Genomic DNA, 22,707 nt, shown 5'->3' on the forward strand with positions numbered 1-22,707 from the left:
ATGGCAACAAGGGATGTGAATGAAGTAAATCAGGATGGTAATATTCAAGAAGACACAGAATCAGACAATTCAGCCAAGAGTAAAGGTTTTACAAGAAGACAGAAGCTGACGTTGTTGAGTATCTCGCTGGCCAATCTTGCAGATTTCATTAGTTTCAGTAATCTTGCACCGTTTTTCCCAACAGTGGTAAGATATTGTTTTATTGTATACTCTTCACTGATAAGATTTCGTAAATCGCTAACCTCGTTATCTTAATGTAATTATATGCCTCAAAAGTGAAAGACCTTCAACCTTTCTCTTACATCAGGGATCCCCAAGGATAGCTTGGTAGAAGAGAAACAAATTACATTACATTGACTGATAGTTGAAATTCAAAATGGTAGCCATTCCTGTATTAACTCTATGGGGAAAAATAAAATTTTGAGTTTCGAAGAAACTAAGAAGATGAAAATTTACTTACTACAAGAGCTTTTAAATGAGCCCCCATGATTGGTAGCATACTGGTAACAGTACGTTGCATTTGAACGGCAAATACTTCACATTTGAACATGCAAAGGGAGAGGAAATTACAATTACTGTATTAACAGATTGTTCAAAGACATAAACATTTGACCACATGAACATGTGTCAGACTGTTTTCGAAATTACTAACAGCAACGGAATAGCCGCCTGCGATGGCGATAAGGTATTGTGATACATGAGATTTGTAGCTCATATTTGGTATATGTAATGAATACTATATATACCAAAAAGAGCTTATATGGTAGCTCGGAGGCGTCTGTATGTCTGTATATATGTATGTCTGTATGCATGCATGCATACATGCACGTATGTATGTATGTATGTATGTATGTATGTGTGTATGTATGTATGTATGTATGTATGTATGTATGTATGTATGTACGTATGTATGTATGTACGTGTGTACGTATGTATGTATGTATGTATGTATGTATGTATGTATGTATGTATGTATGTATGTATGTATGTATGTATGTATGTATGTTGTTACGTAGGTAATTTCCCCCCACACTCATCATGACCTGAGTTCAATTAGTCTAGAACATTCTCAAGGTCACTGCCCTTAATGACCTCACAACCTTGAATTCAATTAGTCATGTTTGGAATGTTCTGGAAAGTTGATTAGTTGTGTAAGAGAGATAATTTTAGAACAGTAATTAGCATGTCAATAAAAGTTCTAGATTGTTCTTATATGCTTATGTAAACACATGAGTATAAATAGGGACAGCAGGCTTGCAGTCAGACTTTTGGGATCGTGTCTCTTGTGTGTTACTAAACTCCAGCAGTAGTCATTCTCAAGACTTTTCAAGACCTTCACTGTCAACGCTGGATTTATACTGTGGACTTTGTGCAGCTTCAAGCCTGCAAGCCAAAGGACTGTTCATTCATCCGACTGACTGTTACAACTCTGAGACTGGAGCTTTGCCGTCCCAGCTGAGATAAGTAGTCTGTACACTTTTAAAGCTTGTACTCTATCCCTGACTTAGCAATTAGTTTTTTTTTGTAATAAATTTTGTTTAAACGTAAACTGCTGAGTTCACCCTTTTGTTCGTTTTCTCTGCACGTAACAAATTGGGGGCTCGTCCGGGATACGAATATTTTGAGCCGTTTGACAACATTTTGTCTCTTTTCAAAACTACTGTATACTGTGAACTCAGCGAAATTCAATCATGGCGGAATTCAAGCCAGACGAATTTATGGATGACCTTGATCAGGACACATTTGATTCCCTCAAAAAAGACAACCTCATTGCACTGGCCAATTTCCTTAAAGTAGATGTCAAAAGATCTATGCGCAAGCGGGAAATACAGTACCACATTGCAAAACATTTAGTTAATTTAGGCCAGTTTGAGGAATCCACCTTGAAAGATTATGAGCCCGAGTCTACCTTTGAACTAAGAAAATTAAATTAGAAATTCAGGCAGATTTGGAGCTTAAAAAATTGGCATTAGAAAAAATACAAATGCAATTACAAATGGAAGAAAGACAGAAAGAGAGGGAATTGGAAATGAAAGAAAAAGAATTGCAAATGGAAGAAAGACAAAGGGAGAAAGAAAGAGAGGAAAAAGAAAGGAAAGAGAATTAGCAGAACACCGACTGCAGTTAGAAATGAGACGTTTAGAGCTTAGAAAGCCAGGAAAATTCTTCCCTTCAGACAATTTTGACATCACTAAGCATTTCAGGTTAGTTCCCCCTTTCCAAGAAAAGGATGTTGATAAATATTTCCTTCATTTTGAGAAAATTGCTCAGAGTCTGATTGGCCTAAGGAGTCCTGGTCTATGCTTTTGCAGAGTGCTTTGGTGGGTAAAGCCAGAGAAATTTACATTCAGTGTCAGTAGAGCAGGCTTCAAATTATGATTCTGTGAAGGAATTAATTCTCAAGGGCTATGAGTTGGTGCCTGAAGCTTACCGTCAGAAATTTAGGGATTGTGAGAAGGTGAAGGATCAAACTTATGTTGAATTTGCTCGAACAAAAGAACAACTGTTTGATCGTTGGTGTTCTTCTGAAAAGGTCAGTCAGAATTATGACAAATTACGACAGCTTGTTTTGATTGAGGAATTTAAAAGGTGCATCCGGAGTGACATCAAGACGTTTATCAATGAACAAAAGGCAGATACATTGGAGGTTGCTGCACGTTTGGCCGATGATTATTCATTGACCACAAATCTTCATTTCTCAGCAAACCATCCCAGTCCTTTTCATACAGAAACAATGCAGGTAAATTTAACTCCTCCTTTTCATCCAAGAATTTTTCAAAGGACAGTAGGAAATCAAATGACAACAGTTCACAAGAGTTCAAGTAACACTCCACATCATCAGATCCCAAGTCTCAATCTCCTTCTGACAAACAGTTCGGTACACTTTCTTGTAATTATTGTAAGAAAGACGGCCATTTAATGTCAGAGTGTTTCAAATTGAAAAGAAAACGTGAAGGTCAAAGTGGTCAAAGTGGATCTAAGCCAACCGGCTTTATTTCTTCATCAACTCAATTAGAGTCTAATAATGTGTGCAACACATTTTCTGAGGTTAAACCCCTCTTATCCCCAATAATGAGGTCAAGGTCAATTCTTCTCAAGATAGCATTATGGGTATTTTCGAGCCATTTATTCATAATGGTTTTATATCACTTTCTAGTGATTTCTCTTCCGCTACCCCTGTCAAAATTTTAAGAGATACCGGGGCTTCCCAGTCTCTTTTGTTGGCAGATACCCTGCCGTTTTCTGAAAAGTCATTTTCAGGTTCTAAAGTTCTTATTAAGGGGGTAGATTGTAATGACTACATTCCTGTTCCTCTCCATAATGTCTATTTGTCTTCGGACTTTGTTTCTGGACCTGTGGCTTTAGGTATTAGGCCTTTTTGCCTTTTGAAGGGATTCACCTTCTTCTTGGAAACGACCTTGCTGGGGACAAGGTCATTACTAATCCACTTGTGACTGATAATCCTAGTTTAGATCAGGATCCAGAGCCAATTGAACAAGAGATACCCGATTTATTTCCTTCATGTGCTATTACTCGAGCCATGTCAAAGAAAACTTCCGAGAATCAAAATACTCTCAAAAATAATGTCACAGATGTTGACTTAAATGACACCTTTCTCAGTCAGGTGTTTGACACGGATCATTCCGTTATCCCTCGTGGATTTGAAACTTCCAGTAAAACTTCTGCTGACCAAAGTCAGACATTTTCTAGATCATATCTCATTGCAGAACAACACAAAGACCCAGATATTTTGTTGAAACTGCTGAGTTCACCCTTTTGTTCGTTTTCTCTGCACGTAACAATGTATATATGTACGTATGTATGTATGTATGTATGTATGTATGTATGTATGAATGTATGAATGTATGAATGTATGTATGTATGTATGTGCGGATGTATGTCCATCCACATCAAACACTCCAAAACCGCAGCACCTACCATCTTAGGATTTGTTGTACAGGTGCACCCGGGGTTTGAAGATGTGAATTTGTTCAAATGAACATGTCAGTGTCAAAAATATGCAAACGAGGTAAAAAAGAGAAAATCCTGCTAATGCTTAAACTCTGAAACCACATGCTACATTTGGTTGAAATCTGGTATGCAGGTTGTTTATGTATACTTTAGTCAGATTTGTTCCAATTGTGGTGACAATTTGATAGTTGTATTTTGGGGACAATTTTTCCCGTTTTTGGTCCAAAAAAACTTTTTCTCGGAAAGCGCACGTCCCATTGCCTTGAAACGTGGTATGCGTGATCCTAGGGTTGGCCTCTGTCAGATTTGTTCAAATTGTGGTGAAATTAATCATATGTGTATTTTAGGGCAATTTTCATTTTGGTCAAAATCATTTTCTCCCAAGTTCTTGTTGGATTGCTTTTTTATTAATAATCTTGATCCTAAGGTTGTCTTCTTTCGGATTTATTAAAATTGTTATGAAATTTTCATTTTTGTATTTTTAGGGCAATTTTACTCATTTTGGTCAAAGAAATCATTTTCTCTGAATTAAATATTCTGAATGCTTTGAAACTTTGTATGCAGATTCAGCCTTAATCATTGTATCTTCAAATTGTGTTGAAATTTTCATAATTTGTATTTTTGGGCAATTTTTCCCATATTTGGTCATTTTCTCAGAAATCGCTCATCCGATTGCTTTGAAACGTAGTATGGATATTCTCAGGGGTAAACTTAGTTAAGTATACTCACTCTGGCCTGCCACATTGAATCGTATTTGAGCCGTGTCATTGACACTATGTTTTGACAATGTGGACCTGACATGATGTTATACAAAGATTGTTCAGCCTTTATAGATCATACCTTCACATGTAATTTGTGATTTGATTATGTAAAACTTAATTTTATGTTATTTGAAGTTAATTAAGTGATTGTGATAGGTTTTAAGCTCCGCTATCAATGATGCAGAGCTTATCAGACAGGTGGATTGTCCATCTTCCGTCTGTTATCAGTCAACATTCATTTTCTTCTCAGAAACTGCTGTTTCTATTGCGTCAAATCTTAGCATGAAGGGTTCTTCAGGCTGACCTACAGTTATAATCAGAGTTGTTCGAATTGTTACAGAATTTGCAAATTTGTAATGTTTAGGGCAATTTTGTCCTATTTTTGGTCGAAAAAATCTTATCTGAAACCGTTTGTCTATCGCTTCGACGCTTGGTATTGAGGTTCCTCGGATTGACTTCAGTAAGGTTTATTCAAATCACGCTGGAATTTGCATATTTTTATTTGGGGCATTTTTTTAATGTTTATTTTTCACGAATCTGAACTGCTCATCAGCTTTCTTTGAAATTTGGTGTGAAGGACGTTGGGATGATCTTTATCAGTTATGTAAAAAATCATGAAAATATCCGCAAAACTATTTATAGGCAATACCGGTATTTGCTGTTTTTGGTCAAAACTTCCATGTCATCAAAGTTCTTTTAATCGCCTTCTCCTTTTTCTTGCAATTACATGTTTATATTGATGACTCGATTCAGATATGTTGAAATCATAATAAAACTTGAATAGTTATATTTTGGGGGAATTTTTGCCTTTTTTGGTCAAGCAAAATGTTTGTCTGGACAATTAAGCTATGGTTAAATGTTAGTATTCAGGTGCAGTTGGCACTAATGTATACTTAGGATCATAAGTTGCTCTTTCCCATTATGTCCCTGCCCAGTTCATCAGCCGATTGGTCGCTTGTTTCATGTTTGTGATTAGTGGGAGTAGCCAACTATGGACTATGAAATTTTAGGATAAGCCAAAAATGAGCCCAACAGTAAGATTCTACATTATGTCTCGACTAGTGATGTGTATGTATATGTGTTGGAAGAACTGTGTCATCATCGAGCTTGCATAGTCTTTGGAACAACCACTGCACCATTATCACCGCAACAATGAGCCATTCATTTGTTAGTTTAAGGGACGTACCATGTACAATTATCAGTAACATGTACTACTCCACAGAAATGTTCTTTATCACGTTAGCTACGCATTGTTTATGTTTTAAGAAAACTGCCAGGAGTAATATTTCCTGAACGATCATATTTTTGTCGTATGTGCTAGCGGCTATTGAATACTCTGAAGCTCTCCATAGATTCGCAGTTATGAACTTCATCTACTTTCTCGATCAGTCCCTAGTGCACAAGTGCCCCCCTGGGGGACGTTATTAAGTGCTCATTCACCCGTAGTTTCATATCATGTTCACTAATGCACATAAACAAACTATTGGACCTGAAGAAAATTGTGATTTCCTTTTTTTTTCTCTTTTAGTTCAATTTGAAGTGCCAGGTCAACAGATTTGACAAGCTTTTGTTTTTTTTCAGCCTCCCATCACCCATCCAGAACAAGTATCATTGTATTTCTGATTTGCTATATTTTCCAAAAAACAGTAATAATGTCATGATTGATTGGTTGAATTCCTGTTTTCATATTTCTTTTATGTAATAGGCAAACAGGATGGGTGCTTCTGACACCATAGTTGGTTTGGTTTTTGGATGTTTTGCCCTCATCATGTTTGTATCATCACCGATATTTGGTAAATTTGTAAGTATAAATATGTTTACCTACAATTCATGTAATTATCTATCCTTCTTGCGCACGTGCATATGTATGTATGTATGTATGTATGTATGTATGTATGTATGTATGTATGTATGTATGTATGTATGCAGTGAAACCTGTCTATTAAGGACACCTTCGGGGATGGAAAAAGTGTCCTTAATATAGAGGTGTCCTTAATAGACAGGTAAAATTCTATTCAAAGTGTAACTTTTGGTTTGATAAATCTGCCCTTAATAGAGAGGTGTCCTGATTAGAGAGGTGTCCGTAAGGACAGGTTTCACTGTATGTATGTATGTATGTATGTATCTACATGTATGTGTGTATGTATCTACATATATGTGTATGTATATACAGCAATACTTATCACCTTGGTATTTGGTGTGTAGTTTTCTAACTGGATCGAGATATGATTCTATTTAAAAGAATGTGCAACTTCTGAAATATCTAAATGTGTACAAAATCAAAAATTCAAAGTAGTGTTAGAATTGTTTGAATCATATGTTGGTTACTTTTCCCTAAAGCTTGCTTTTATATTTGATGTGTTTTCAAATGTATTCCTAGGGATGCCCGTATTTAAGGTTTTCATTCAAACTTGGCACAAGGACAATGTACTACGACCTACATATACAAATCAATTTCCGTCATGTCATATGCTCAAAAACGGTCACAAGATGGCGATTTGATCACTTATTTTTCGCATCCAGAGTCATTACGCAAACATGTGTAACTGTCATTTCATTCAAACTTGGTACAAAAATAATTTACTGTGACATACAGATGCATGTGATTTTCTGTTGTGATACACTAAAATATGGCCACCAGGTGGCCATTTTGTTATAATTTTAACATCCAGAGCTATTATGCAGATATGCGTACACAGATCTCATCCAAAGTTGGTATACAGATAATGTACTCTACAGCCATTACTCAGACATGTATAAACATATGTACTATGGAGAGATATATATATACATCCACCTGTATCATTATACAAGCTAATATTGCCCCTCGGTGGCCATTCTGCTATGATTTCTGGGGCGGCTCGAGCTGTTTAAACAGACACAGACCGATTCTTTAAATCGATCTTTTTATGAGAACAATGATCGACATACATATACATGTAAATTTGTTTTGCTGCATGATCATGTATGACATATATAAATGCATGATGTCAAGCAGTCTTATACAGGCCATATGATTGCCATGTCACTGCAGTACTATGTGAGTTCTAAAGGAGGGCGTCATTCAACTTTTCTGTCAAATGATGGTGTCTACATAATATTTTTGAGCTTTATTCCATCTATTGGTGAAATTTAGTGAGGTTTTCTCTCATTGCGGAGTTTTTAAATTTTTGTGATTGAATAGGTTCCAGGGATAGCGTTATGCTGATGTGTAAAAGTGATTATGAAATTTGTTCATGTAGACCCAATTTTCACGTATGGTCAGAACAATATTTTCTCCAATGACTTGACAGACACCTCCCAAATTTTGTTTGTTTGTTCCGAGAGCTGATGACCTTATGCTCAATATCTCTACAACATTGCCTCTTGAACTTTATTATTAAAACTGTTATGGTTCTCAAATAACAAGGTTGGGTAAAATTTTGAGTATTTCGAATAGTTACGACGGATGATTTATCGAAGAAATGCTTCAGTACTGTGAAACGAATGTCAATACAAATTGTTAACTATCTACTGAGAAAGCACTTTATTTCTGCTCAGTGATGGTGAGCAAATATCAATTTTGTTAGTGTGTCCATCTGTTGGCGCAAAGAGCACAGACGCTTGTGCGCTAGATAGTCTGCTTGATCGATTGATTTTCTGCTTAATCTATCGATCCCGTAGTCGATATGCCCGCTACTGCAACCTAAATCGATCTAGCAGACCATCCCACGAGCGCCTGTGGCAAAGAGGCCAATAGCCAATGACCGTTAGGCCCAAATGACCATGTGAAAAGCAATGGCTGTATGGTGTGGAAACAACTGCTCTAATAATGAACACATCAGTTTTCATACACAGCACATTTTTTTCTGTTTCTTTTTCAGCTTCCACAAATCGGTGCGAAGTTTCTGTTTTTGTCGGGATCTTTTACATGTGGAGTAAGTGTGATAATATTTGGGTAAGTGTTTAACCTAAATCCTATAAATTATCTCAAACGTGAGTTACCGTCGGTGAAACTGATTGCAACTGAAGTTCCCTGCAGTTGCTCAGCCTAGTAGGTATGAAATTAATCTGTGCTAAAGAGATTACAATTAAATATGCAACTGTCTGTGTCACAAACATGAATAATTGAAGATTGCTTCCTTGACTATGCAAAATTTATGATTTCAAGATTTAAAACTTTTGAGGCATATGATAGTTATTTTGACTAATGTGTAAGATGACTAGTTACTTTTCAGGAGATGTTACTAAGTTGTTTTTCATCTAAACGGTGTTTTCAATCGGTTTCGAACTCACCATGTACGACATACAGTCACGTAGCGGAGAGGACACTAACAAAACCGCTTGGCCAAATCCCCAGTCTCAAAAAAGATTGGGTCAATAACTTAGCTTAGAGTTGTTACCGTTTTCTGTCATGTTTTATGCAGAATTAAGAGCTGTTTAGGGTAATGTTCGCCTTGAAAATGAAAGACTTAAACTTTGTTCAATCTTTCTTCAAGAATATTTTCACCCCTTCTCTTTCAAAGCCAAATTAAAATCAGGGATCATCATGCAAATTTGGATGCTAGAGAAAAAAAATTACCTAATGTTTACTGATATTTGAAATAAAAAAGACCGCCATCTTTATCGTATATCCTTATCAGGAGAAATAAAATTCAAAATTTTTACAAAACTAACTCCATAAGCTTCAGTCGAAAGTGGTAAGCCATTGTACAAAATTTCGAGTCTGAGTGTGTGTCTCGAAGGCGCATTCTGCCTAAAGAATTCAATGTTAGGCAAAATTAAAGTGGTAATAATACTGTAATCTTTATGCCTGTAGATTTCTGGACAAGCTCAATCCAGGGACAGAGTTTATTGTGTTTTGTTTCATAGTTCGTTCGGTTGAGGCTGTAGGAGTAGCTGCGTCAGTCACTGCAGCGCTTGCCATTGTTGCCCAGACATTTCCAGATAATGTATCCACGACACTTGTAAGTCTGAAATTTGTTGGAAAACATAACTGCATATGGTTCTTTTAAACCATTCACTATTCAGAAACTATCATTGACACTTACAATTCTGGAGCAAAGATTTGTGATCGCCTGCTTGTTTTAATTTCCCGAACCAAGTTCAATTATTTAGTTTCTCGTATCAGACTTCAACAGCTTCTGAAGCATGAATTTGTCTTCTTTACAAGATAAGGCTCTAGTTATGTAACTTTTCATAGTTTACAGAGCAAGCAAGTGAAAACTGACTTTAGAAGTAAAATGAGGTATGCAACGTAAGACCTTAAGGGAACGCACAACTTTTTTATCCTCCAAAAAGTGGCTGAATTTAACACGAGAGTAGGCAAATTATCCATGCATTCCCCAACTCCACTTTTGCTTTATTTTCCAGTTGTGCAATGTTTGGACAAAAGCTTCAAGGCCGAGAGAAAAACTCTAATTGCAAACAACAGATATAGAAGTTATTTTTAAATTTTGACCAACTTATTTCCTATGATGAACTCGTCATTATTCATTGCATGGAAAGTGCATGGAAAGCGCATGAAAATAGAGAGTCAGGTTTATATTCTTCATAGAAAGGGAATGAATTTTGGAGTAAAACTGATAGCATCGTAACTCAAAACTACTGTAGCGTGAATGACGTTAACCTTATTAAGATGTTGGCCTTGCCAAAGGTCAAGTTTTCATATTGTAACTCCTGTTTTCTTTTCAGGGATTACTTGAAATTTCCAGTGGTTTAGCTTTTATGATGGGGCCCCCTCTAGGTGGCTATCTATACAAGGTAAGTGATGTCATATTCATAACTTTCCCTTCATCCAGCCTCCTCAGCAGATAGCTAAATCACCAGCTTTTCTTACAGAGAGAAAGGATGCCCAAAAACAATGTTTTTTTTCTTGCTTTTTTCACTATCACAGATTGGGGGATACAGTTTACCTTTTCTTATCTTGGGGATATGTTCTGTGGTAATAGTTGCAGTAAATTACTTTATTCTGCCGTCACAAGGAGGTAAGTGGAAGTCTAGTTCGACTGAGTGAGCCCCTTAAAAGTTTAATTGTTCAACATTTATCAAATTGTAACCACTAAATAATTCACAACACTGTGCTTATGCTTACAAACCTTCCACAACAAATAGAATCTCCCTTACAGCTCTTAATAGGCTCAAACACAGACCAGGTGATCTCTAAAGTGTCAAAGGGCAGTCAAATACAACAAGTAATTCCTGAACCTGAATTACAAAGTCCAACTTTCTAAAGCTTGATTTTTCATTTTCCATCATCCCGGTCAGTGCATCCGTGAATGATGCTTCATAAGTTGATGACAAAATCTTACAACATGGTAATAAGAGGCAATAGCGATTTCTAAATTTGTGAAAAATTGCTTCCTTGGAAACAGACTAGCTGACAGTGTACCAGGAAAAGAAAATCCCCAAAAGATGTTCAAGAAATTGTGGCCGCCTGTTACTCAAGTGCCTGTTGCACATTGGTATATACCTTACAAAAGAATGAATATAAATGCAGAACATGCTTTTATTTATTTTTAATCAAAGTTTGTTATGACTATGCAAAACGAATTAGCGAACAAAAGATTAGATGAGCGAGATTTCAGTTAACTAGATAGGCAGATATTTTTGTCATATAAAAAAAAACATGAAGTAGGTTTTGGAGTAGTAATATGTTGTAATATGACAATCTAAGTAAAGAAACTACCATTAAGAAAAATCATCTATCAGAGCCATTGAGAAAATAGTCTACTTTGAACAGGAGAAGCCTGAATCTTTTGAATTGAATATATTGGTAAGTTCATGCGCATACATTTACCATCAAAATGAAAAAGATGTAAAGTTAGTGACACATAGGCAATTGGGATATTGAAAGCTCATATCCTGTCAAGGTAAAATACAAAATGTGTTGAATTAATTGCCAGAAGCTGCCTCTGCTTTCAAACAAATACGAATGAAGATACTGATGTTAGATTCCTCATATATAATTTCTCAGCCTATCTATCCCATGGTAATGAAATTGCCTTTTTACAGTTCTCGTTGCGCTTTCAATATTTCCAAAGGTGAGAGACCCAAGTCAGGCTCCATGCTACAGTTGTTATCTTCGCCATCAGCAATAGTGACTTCGTTTTGTGTCCTGACTGGCTCAATGGCGCTGGGCTTTCTCGATCCAACACTGGCAAAGCATCTTCAACAGGTAATGTATTTATAGTAAATGATATTAGACCAAGTTAATTTACTTATTTGTGAAGATTGAGCGGTATTCTGTCTATTATGTAATTAACTTTTGTCTGACATCAGCAGAAGCATAAAGAAAACCATGTAAAATGATACAAAGAATGTTATTCTTTCCAGGCTTATTTGAAATTAGTGATCTAATAGACCTTACCCAAGTAGAATTGAAAAGTAAATATTGCTGATTTCGATCAAGTATTAAATATAGATTTACAGTGTGTTCTATCCCTGAAACTAATGTTATTACCTGTTTTGGTGTGAATTGGGATTGACTTCACAATGTGTGTGGAAAAAAGCAACCTGTTTTTGTTGGAGACTTTTTATCTTTCTCTCAAGAAACATTTTACTTTCCATGTTAACGCATGAGTAACGTATGCCATTTTCTTTTTTTACCAGTTCCATTTAGATACAGCACAAGTTGGAATGGTCTTTCTATTAATATCTGCCTCATATACAGTATCTGCGTTTTTCTGGGGCTACCTGACAGACAAATTTGTGAGTATATACCAGTACTTCTTTCAATACTTGACTAGTCAATGTATTTGTCTCACTGCAAAAACTTTTCAGGGTGTACATGTACCTGGACACATCTGATGATCTATGTATGTAGCTGTCTGTCTGTCTGTGTGTCTGTGTGTCTGTATGTCTGTATGTATGTATGTATGTATGTATGTATGTATGTATGTATGTATGTATGTATGTATGTATGCATGCATGCATGCATGCATGCATGCATGCATGCATGCATGTATGTATGTATGTATGTATGTATGTATGTATGTATGTTTATGAAAATTCAAGGGGTTATTACATGATGTACCGTAGGCAAGTGCCAATTTACTCAAACCCAAAACCAGGTGTTCATGTTAGAGATAGGATCCCCTTTGTGAGAATTAAGTCCCGTATGAAAAATAGTGAGTCAACGTGATCCCTGAAAGGTAACGTCTGAAGATTGCGAACTTAGAAATGTTGGGAAACAAGTTAATCTGTATGTAATTTATTAATTATGTATCTTTGGAAGTTTGGCTGACTTTAAATAACAGAAAACTTTTTGCATAATATTCAGGACATTCCAAAGTTGCTGATGATAATAGGCAACATTGGGGCATGTGCAGCGTACATGTACATGGGACCATCTCCACTTCTACAGGCACAAAGGTATGTAATGAAGTAATTGCTTATTATGCCATTGAACACACAGACATTGATATTCAACGTGAAGATATGCCATGCTTTCAAGTGTTAAAATGATACATAAACCGATTTGCGCTCTCTCTCTCTCTCCACAGCCAGCTATGGATAGTGATATTGTCAATGGCTCTTGTAGGTTTGTCCTTGGGTTGTTCCTTGATTCCATTGTTCTATGATCTGATATCAACTGCCAGGTAAAGGTTTGACGTATACCTTTTTTCCTCTGACACCTGCATCCATGCAGGTCTTGTTTAGCGTAGAATGTCCCTCGGGGACAGACATTTGGATTCTCAGTGAGCTTCAATAGTTTTCCGGTCCACTGATTATGGACACTCATTATACAGCTGCTGATTTCAGGAAAAATTTTCGTGGTCTAGTTTTTCGGAAATTGAAAACTTTATTTTTCCCCATACAGTTAACACAGGCATTGCCGCCATTTTGAATTTCGAATATCAGTATATGTTAGGTTATTTGTTTCCGTAGTAAAAAACTTTCCATGTTGACTCGTGATTTTCATTTTCGAGTTAGTAAGAACATTGTTTAAAGTTTCATTAGGGAAAGTTTTAGCAAGATTTATAATTACGTCTTTCACTTTCGACTATGCTACCACAAAATTGTAATTTCAGAATGCTGTCAAAATGAATATTAATGATAGCAATGTTCAAATATCATGTTCATCATGCCTATTGAAATATCTCCGTTAATGATACTTTTTTGAATATCTTGACAGTCATGTTAGTACCAGGATAGGTATCGTTTGTGACGCTGTAAACATTTGCCTTAAAAATCTTTGAGGAAACTAAAACCTACATGAGAACTGTGTCTATTTGGATGGGCTTGACTGCAATACCGACAATATCCTCAATTTGAAGGATAGTGTATTTGTGAGGGATGGCACCTCAGTAAACTTAACTAGGGTCACCCAGTCATTGTATCGGAGATGCTATTGACACAGAAATACAGAATAGTGTGTGAAATTAGAAAGGGTATCGGTGTTAGGGTTACCGGATCCCAATCTGATGTTCATAATTTTAGTGAAAACAATGTAATGTGTATGGCATCATTCAGCCTATGGATATTCAAATCATCTGAAAGTGAGATTTATCTGTATGGACTTTTGGCACTTACATGTATGTGGTTGTTAGCCCTCACGGATACCGTCAGGGGGACTTATAGGTTTGGTCATGTCCATGCGTTCATGTGTCCGTCCGTTCGTCCGTCCGTCCGTTCGTTCATGCAGATATCTCAGAGATGCCCGGAGTGATTTCATTCAAACGTGGTACAAGGATTACTCCTAATGTCACACTTCGGCACGTCAATTTGTTTTGCGATCCGGTCAAATATGGCTGTGTGACAGCCATTTTATTGAAAAAGCAGGGACTATGTCATTGTCAATGACTTTTGAAAAAGAGCGCTCTTTCTAGAGCGGCTGCACTAAATTTCATGAAACTTTTTAAAGATGTTCGTCACACAGAGCTCTGAAAGCACAAATGAATCATATCAGCATTGCATCAATGAATTGCTAATTTGCATATTTGACGATTTTTTGTAATTAGGGTGATATGTCTAGAAATATCGCAGCAAATTTGATGAAACTTGGTATAGATCTCCAGCACATAGTCTCATATAAATTTACAAAGATATTTAGTAGTGCCATGTGAATTAACTGCTAAATACTGCATCAAATTTGACGAAACTTGGTACAGATGTTGATCTTTCAGTACTGTAATACTGTCCGACGATATTCAGCAGTATCATGTCAGGTGATTGCTTATTAGCATATTTGATGAAGTTTCATAATAAGTATGATGTCTAGAAATGCTGTATCAAATTTGATGAGAAATGGTACAGATGTTGATCTTCCAGTAGTGTTATGGCATGCAAAGATATGTAGAAGTATCATGTCAATTAACTGCTAATATGTGTATTTAATGCATTTTCGTAAATAGGCTGGAATGGCTAGAAATGGTTCATCAAATTTCATGAAAGTTGGTACAGATTTGAGCTTACATTGTTTAAACATTGAAAAAGATACTATGCACTGTCATATTAATTAATACTTAATTTACATATGTAATAAACTTTCCTAATCAGAGTCAGTATCCAGAAACACTTCATCCTCTTTGATGAAACTTGGTACAGATGTTATCTCACAGTGTTGCAATACAATTCATTGAAACTTGGCGGTATCGTTTATGGAATGTGGTACACATGATAGTCAGTCAGTGTTAGAACAGAATGCAAAAATGTTTGGCAGCATCCTGTCGATTAATTACTGATTGACTTATTTAATGACCTTTTGTAGTAAGGGTGACAGCCCACATTGATTTTACGTTTTCACCACCATGGAACTAATTTTTAATCACAGACCCAATTAATGAACAGGGCTCTATCCTCTCAAAGGACTTGTAATCAAGTACCCATCAACAAGTGTGGACAGTGTCATCAAGGATGACTTGTTTAAAATAAAGTTTATATTATAACCAAACATCCCATGTGTTCGATGTAAGCTCAAACTTTGAATGGTTTGTGAAGCAAAAACCACATTATTCTTCAACTGATGCAACCACGAAGTTCCGCTATAGTCGTGCTAAACACACTGATGAAAGCCTTCGCTTTTTCGCCCAGATGGAAAGGAATGCCAGACAATCTAGGTACTTATGGAGTGGTTTCTGGTCTTTTCAATGGTCTCTTTTCATTAGGGTAAGTTTCCAAAAGAAACCTTCCTCTGGGTACATATCGTGTCACCTGCATCTTGTGAGATGCATTCTGGCCTCTGGTGTTCTGAGAATATTCACGATAATTCAAAACAAAAATCACATGCTTAGTACATCAGTATTGAACCTTGTGGTACATTAAACAGTATTCCTACAGTCATGCATTGATCAACTCTCATGAAACGTCATGTCTGAGTGTACAAGATAGACAGCATGGATAATATCAAGCTGTCTGATCTATACAAAACGTGTGTGACTCCTTCTGCAAGCGAATTTACCTTACCCAGAATTTGATTGCTACTATTTTTAATGCAATGTGACAGTATTGTCCCGTTTTTAACTTTCATGCAGGAGTTTTGTAGGCCCGACTGCTGGGGGCGCACTTACACAAGCGGCTGGCTTCAACTGGGCAGCTACAGTATTTGCAGCGTTGTACCTCTTCGTGGCACTGTTACTTATAGTATTCTGTCTCTGGGAGTACCAGTGTGGAAAAGGGTAAGCTCTTTAGCACGACTCTCATTTCTAACCCCTTTCACAACCATGATTTGACCAAATCACATAGTGTTTCTATGGTAAAATACGACCTCTTTACTGGGAAGTGGGGATGAAACGGTTAATGTTTGCACTATGGTGGATTGGCTTGCTCTGAAAAGCATTTAATGGCTGGATGAAACCACAAAACAAAGCCCAATGTTAAACTGTAACTGGATCTCCTCTTCGAATATACCCGTCACGTGTTTCAACCGCAGTTTCAACGTTTACAACCCTGGTAGCACATTGAAACCTTGGTATTTGCCTTGTCAACACGCCCAGACTTGAAGATTTAAACGTTGTGTCAATTGAATCATCCACCAGTGTGTATGTATTATAATAATAGAATATCTAAAGCAGAAAAGGAGGCATGTACACTTTTCAGTTTATGATTTAACTCGTAAAGAAATTCTTTCCTCTTCCATCAACAGGAGAAGAGTGTAAAACAGAGAAAGCCAAGGTGGTGACATCTGTCAATCCAGAGGTTGAAAAAATCTCTGCAATTATCAGCTTAAGGTAGTTCGTAAATATTAATCAAAATTATCAATGGCTCTACTCCGGACGTTCTGCAGCCTGAGTACGCCCAAGAGATCACGTTATGGTGGTACAAACAAGCCCATGTGTACAAACGCATATTGTACCGTGGTCCATTCAAATTCCGCCGGGTTTGACCCATTCACCGCTCAGAAGTCTAGTTCATTTGTCGGTTTATTCAAAAATAATCTCAAGTTAGTAGAAAACCGAGTCAAGAGATTAGAAAACAGTCGTCATAGAACAACTATTTTCTCGACTCAAGGTCACACAGTACTGTCATTTGTAATTTATCCAAAAAAGACAAGGAACAAACATAATGATGTTGTTCAGAATGACTCGACCTTTAACCTAGTTATGGTGTGTAGCTGTGTAAACACAAATATGTACATTTCATGAATTTCATGAAAAACGGAAAAAGTCACTTTTGGCAACTATTGTTGACAGGTTTGTCACAAAGTTAAAGGGAACACATTTTGATTTTATGAAAATTTCATTGAAAAAATACATTTTATCTGAAAGAAGTACGGTATACACATATTGACTACCCATGTGGGCAACAGCATACGTCTGTACCACGAGGGACTGTGAGTCACCCCCAAAAACGGACTGTTCCCCGAGGCCGAAGGCCGAGGGAAACAGTCTGCTTTTGGGGTGACTCACAGGCCCGAGGGGTTAAAGACGTAATCTATGCTGTTGCCCTCATGGCCAGTCAATATGTGTTTTATAACACACCTCATCCGCAGACATGCATAAGAACGTACCATACACAAAACTTGTCGCATGTAATATGTTGAAGTGGTTCAGTAAGAAAAAGTTTTTCCCAACAGGATCGTTCAATGCACCTTTGATTATAGTTTTCGTCCGTTTTGTGTCCTTGTTGGAAACCAGAGCATTCAGTTCTTCTTCACAAAGTAGGATAACCCGATCGCCCGCAGACGACATCTTTGTTTACATTCCGGTTCGTGCATGCGTCAATGTCGTTTTTTACTCAGCGGGCATCATTTTTCGGAACTGATGCCTGGCAGGCAACATTTCCAACAAATGATGCCTGATGACGTCGTTTACGTGGATCAGCACAAAAAGAACGCATCCTGCGTGACTATCAATTGGCGAATTAGAATACAGACCGATGAGGTGTGTTATAACAATAATTGTTACAAAGAAATAGCAAAACTGTTTTTGAAACAGTTTGCTAAGCAAAGGATGAAGTGTTTATAAATGTCTGTTGTCAGTAAAACATTTGTGGCTCCAAACGTAATTATGGTGACTGAAACTGTCTCCCCGTTGTTTGTATTTTGTGAGTCATCACCTCTCGAACCCTTTCACCATAATGGTGTGGCCCAAACTTATTGTTATCAATTGTAAAAATGGACCAGTTGACAGGGAATTAGGGATGAACAGGTTCAAGAGGTGAGGACATTGAAAAGTGATGGGCATCGGGGGAGGGAATTCAAAAGAATTTAAACTTTCAAATTCCCATGTATGATTTTTCGCTGCAGTACAGCATAAAACTATGATAACTTTGCTATTGTCAATTTTTGGCAGGTTACCATGTTTTATTCTTTGGTTTACAATGTTAGATATCAGACAACCAGATAGACCGATGTACGACAATAGCTCACATGTTCACACATGTCAGCTCATTATGTGCAGAAAGCTTGTGCTACAGTATCCAGAGTGACGATCAACGCGTCTGGACTGAGCTCTGTACCCACAGTGCCGAGTGCAGGCGCTGAGCAAGGGCCATGGACTTCCTACAAATTATAGCTCGGCCACGGTTACTTGAAAATTAGCAATATTGGCCCATACAAAGGATTCGAATAAGTTGCTTTTGTGTTGCTACGTTGTATGGTATGAGTGATCACCTTGGAGGCAGCACACGGTCCTTTTTCCATGTTGCCATTCCTACCTGTTAAAATTACAACGCGACGTCGACCAAATATGTTCATCGCAGCCTAAATCGATGTGCACCAGGTACAACCGTTTCGTTGTTACCACGGTGTACATACTATTCACTATTTGTTGTCTCGCGAGACATCTTTCAGCACTTAAAAAGTTAGAGTTATACCACCACATAGCTTGTATAAGTCATTTGCATGTTTGCTGCAGCATACAAAGCGTTTGTTTAACGCCCCCTTATATAGAGAACTGTGTATCAATATGGGTGTAATTTTCAACATTTAAAAACATAATTAGTATGCGTTTGTGCAATTAGTGTGCGGAACAATAAAAGAAGAAGAAGACATACAAGTTCACAGTATTTGTGCATCGTCAACCGTGAGTAGGATGTAAACTAAGTGTACGCGTGCAAACAGCGTTCCGATTCACTTTTTAGACACATAACATTGTATTCTCTTGCCATTCTTCCTAGCAAGTCAAGCTATGTTACTTTTTCCGGACTTCATCATTATTAAACAATGAGTATGGTTAGATTTCAAAGGCTGCGTTAGGGTAACAAATCCTGCTTTACGAAACACCTAACATTACGTTTTGATTGTGAACTTAAAGGGAAATTGTCGTCGGAACTGCGCCTGTGCGGGTTTCTTGTTTACAAACAATGTATTTCGTGCACGATATCCAGATGCACCTCATCATTACAGCTGAAACATTTAAATTACAGGATGCAGATAATGACAAACATGTTTTAACTTTCATCAGTCACCATCGTACCTTAGATATGGTGTTTACATTGGTCGTATGGGTCCCATGTGACTGGCCTTTGTTGAGCGCAGTTCCGACGACTGTGTCCCTTTAATAAGTATATAGGCCTAAGCTACTGTTTCTCTCATTTCATTATGTCTCTATAGTTGTGTTTGTACATTGTCTGTTAAAGATTCGTCGGATTTGGAATATTTATGGCTGAACTAAGATTTTCGGACTTCGGGTCCAGGTTTCTTTTGTGATTTTCCGATTAAATGTCCAGATTGCAGGAACAGATGTGAATGGTTTCAGCATACATTGAAATCCACTTGTGTTCTTCTCTGACGGTAGCCATTTGACGCGAAAGCCCTTGCTAACCATGTTGTGTACATATGGCAGATATTATCAACTGCTCTATGTCATTTTACTCCACAGAAGTTATTCGTTCCTCTAAAAGGGGTGATCTCTCTTCGTCCTCGTAGTTAACAGCGATCAAATTCTCGTGTCGATTCCCAGGTACCCTTCGCCTAGTAGAAGGGTAAAAGAGTAAAGTTTACATCATTAAAGAATGCGTACATCTCAACCGTCGTTTCTCTCAAACTCATAAAGGAATATTTGAAATAGCTTGTGAAACCGGTGAATGAAATCAATATTTTCCAGCAGTAGAAAGGATTTTTCATTTTGATAAAATTTCAGACATTTACGTTTGACGAAATCATTTTCGGCAAGCTGCACCCGTCGAAATAGTGACTCTCAAAAGTATGTACTACCAATGGAAGAGGTAAATTGTTTTCTTGTGCCAAAACAAGGTTCACTGACCAATAATTCATATCAAACGTCTTACCCTGTTCCACATTGGTATTCCCAAAGACAGAATAAGATAAGTATGAGCACCATGGAGAGAAAGAATGCCGCGAATATGGTAGCAGCCCAGCTAAAACTCAGTGCATCTGACAGTGCGCCACCAGCAGTTGGTCCAATGAAGTTACTAAATATACATGTACATTAAACAAGAATCCGTTAAAACGTGTAACATATTATTTCCATGGATAAAATGTACTCATGGGTTTGCTACTTTCACAAGAGAAAGAAATAATAAACATGATATTATATAATGTTCAAACTGTACATAAGTCGATATAAACCAATACAAATGTATAATAAAACATGAGATGTTATCTTGCAAGCAAGGAGATAGTGTTAATACCGATAGGTTGCAAGGCCAAGTGTCGCATAAAGGTGACAGACCAAACGGTATTAGGGAGGATGTTGACTTGTACTTGGAAACTCTGCGTAAACAAGATTGTATTGACACAAATATTTCAAGATTTATTACTAAACATCTTTCCCGAGCGAATACTTCATAAGAACCAACGCCAAGATGACTTACCCTAGCGAGAAAAAGCCACTAAGAACGCCGGAAACGACGCCATATGTACCGAGATTGTCTGGCATTCCATACCATCTGAGGACAAAAAAACACGATTCGGGGGTAAAAATAACAAACATTGGACTAAAAAGCAATTTGGGAGGTTTTGCTTCGTTAACATTTACATCTTTTTCCACAAAATATACCAGCGCAGTCACGCTTGACTATTACCATCATTTTCAATTTTGTTGCCCATGACTGTTGTTCTACAGTTAGGTAATCATGGTGGCACGTTTAGCCCGATATGATGGAAATTTGAAAAAAGTGGTTTAACCAAAGCATAACTTCGGAAACCTTTATTGTGGAAAAAAGGTTTATTGAATAGACCTCCTTTGATAGACAGTCAATTAAACGATCATATTAAGTTTTGATCTCGATTCATTGGCTGTTACCATTCAACACTGCCACGTCACAATACATAGGCCAGCCGAAGACTCGATTAACGAAGTCTTCTATTGCTGAAATTCTGCCACATTCAAACTGACTTACTCCATTTGAATTCAAAACGCCCTATACCGAAGGTTGCACTCGGAAACTTATGCCGAGGACTGAGGATAGCAAGCAATACAAGCTTTGGGGACTGACAGAATGCACATAATGTGACATATAAAGCAAGCTAAACTTGCTGCGGTTTGGTACAAATGAGGATATCATCTACGAGTCAAAGTAGAACTGTGAACTGCTCCTGTCTTACCTGGCAGTTGTGTTGATATCATGGAAACTTGGAACTAACGCACCGGCAAGAGATAACCCTAGCAAGACCAACGAAAATATTTCTAGCCAGAGTTTGCTAGAAAGAGATATTGTCAACGTCGAGTTATTTCGTGGACTCTTTGATTTACAACCTCGTCAAGAAAATGATCCTCTGAGGCTATGTCTTCAGTTAGCAAACACTGCAACATTTGTCGGTTGCCCCTGGGTGAAGCAGGGTATTCTGACTCCTTTCAAAACAGCTAACAATTTATACGACCTATTCAAAGATCGCCACATTCATTACAGAAGTGATGACGGTGCTTCGTGTTTATCGTAAGTTTTTTTTTCTTGTACGATTGTCTTGAGACGTGTGATTTTCGAATTTTGTTGAGATCGGTTTCAGTTACACATTTACTTTCCTTGCCTGGTGTTCACTATGCACATTTAGTAGATTTTACTGCTTCGAGAAACTTAAGTATTGTTTAATGCATTCGAACTAAGTATTACACCAACCAAGCTAAGGGTATATTTCACCGTGAAAATATACTTCTTTTGGAGAAAATTGTTCCCAAATTGTGTAAAAATTGTTTGACATGCTCAAGTGCTTTATCCGTTTCAGAAACTCTACAAGATTAAATCGATGTTTCAATATTTTCAAAGTGCTGCATTCGATCCATACCTTTGCAAATTCATAAAAGGAGACGGTCCTACGTAAAGATATGCTGTACATGCGCCGATGTTACCAAATATCATCAATAATTTTGGAATATTCTGAAAAAATATCAAAGTTTCCTTCATTATAAATGGTAATCTGAAATGCATCATTATCCCGCTCACTTTTTGAATTTCTGTTTTCCATGCAAAAGGAAAATAAACTTGACCGAAACGATTTTATGCAATTAGACCCTATCTTAGCAAGCAACTGTGTTTAATTTGATCTGACTTGCGGGGTACTAGGGCCATATCTTTGCGCACGGTGGTACTTGAAACAATACACGTCTACCTAATTAAGTCCTCAACGTGTGACATAATGTGGTATATGTAA

At 37.2% G+C, this 22,707-nt stretch overlaps 2 protein-coding genes across 4 annotated transcripts in view; one reads left to right on the top strand and one right to left on the bottom strand.

Moving 5' to 3' along the window:
- Positions 1–16,810, top strand: LOC139116632 (MFS-type transporter SLC18B1-like). The gene is made up of 13 exons (XM_070679227.1): positions 1–186; positions 6,439–6,534; positions 8,597–8,670; positions 9,532–9,679; positions 10,407–10,475; positions 10,609–10,709; positions 11,763–11,889; positions 12,324–12,422; positions 12,994–13,085; positions 13,217–13,312; positions 15,747–15,821; positions 16,187–16,330; positions 16,798–16,810. Exons 1-13 carry the CDS (start codon positions 1–3, stop codon positions 16,808–16,810), a joined length of 1,320 nt encoding a protein of 439 aa, XP_070535328.1.
- The window catches only part of LOC139115600 (MFS-type transporter SLC18B1-like), a 12,835-nt gene continuing 6,430 nt past the window's right edge, over positions 16,303–22,707 (bottom strand). For all 3 annotated transcript variants that reach the window (XM_070677846.1, XM_070677847.1, XM_070677845.1), the window contains 5 exons: positions 22,342–22,433; positions 21,664–21,759; positions 20,931–21,005; positions 20,385–20,528; positions 16,303–20,067 (listed from right to left, as the gene is read on the bottom strand). In XM_070677846.1, coding sequence (XP_070533947.1) covers positions 19,965–20,067; positions 20,385–20,528; positions 20,931–21,005; positions 21,664–21,759; positions 22,342–22,433 — 510 coding nt within the window. In that variant the 3' untranslated portion in view covers positions 16,303–19,964. The remainder of the gene's footprint in view (positions 20,068–20,384; positions 20,529–20,930; positions 21,006–21,663; positions 21,760–22,341; positions 22,434–22,707) is intronic.

The sequence above is a fragment of the Ptychodera flava genome, chromosome 17, assembly GCF_041260155.1.
Source record: "Ptychodera flava strain L36383 chromosome 17, AS_Pfla_20210202, whole genome shotgun sequence".
Taxonomy (NCBI): Eukaryota; Metazoa; Hemichordata; class Enteropneusta; family Ptychoderidae; genus Ptychodera; species Ptychodera flava.

Bases quoted from the DNA above. Each gene is read 5' to 3' on its own strand.
- LOC139116632 (XM_070679227.1), top strand. From the start codon at position 1: ATGGCAACAAGGGATGTGAATGAAGTAAATCAGGATGGTAATATTCAA. The intron at 6,535-8,596 runs GTAAGTATAAAT...TTTCTTTTTCAG, and splicing joins CACCGATATTTGGTAAATTT to CTTCCACAAATCGGTGCGAA. The intron at 15,822-16,186 runs GTAAGTTTCCAA...ACTTTCATGCAG, and splicing joins AATGGTCTCTTTTCATTAGG to GAGTTTTGTAGGCCCGACTG.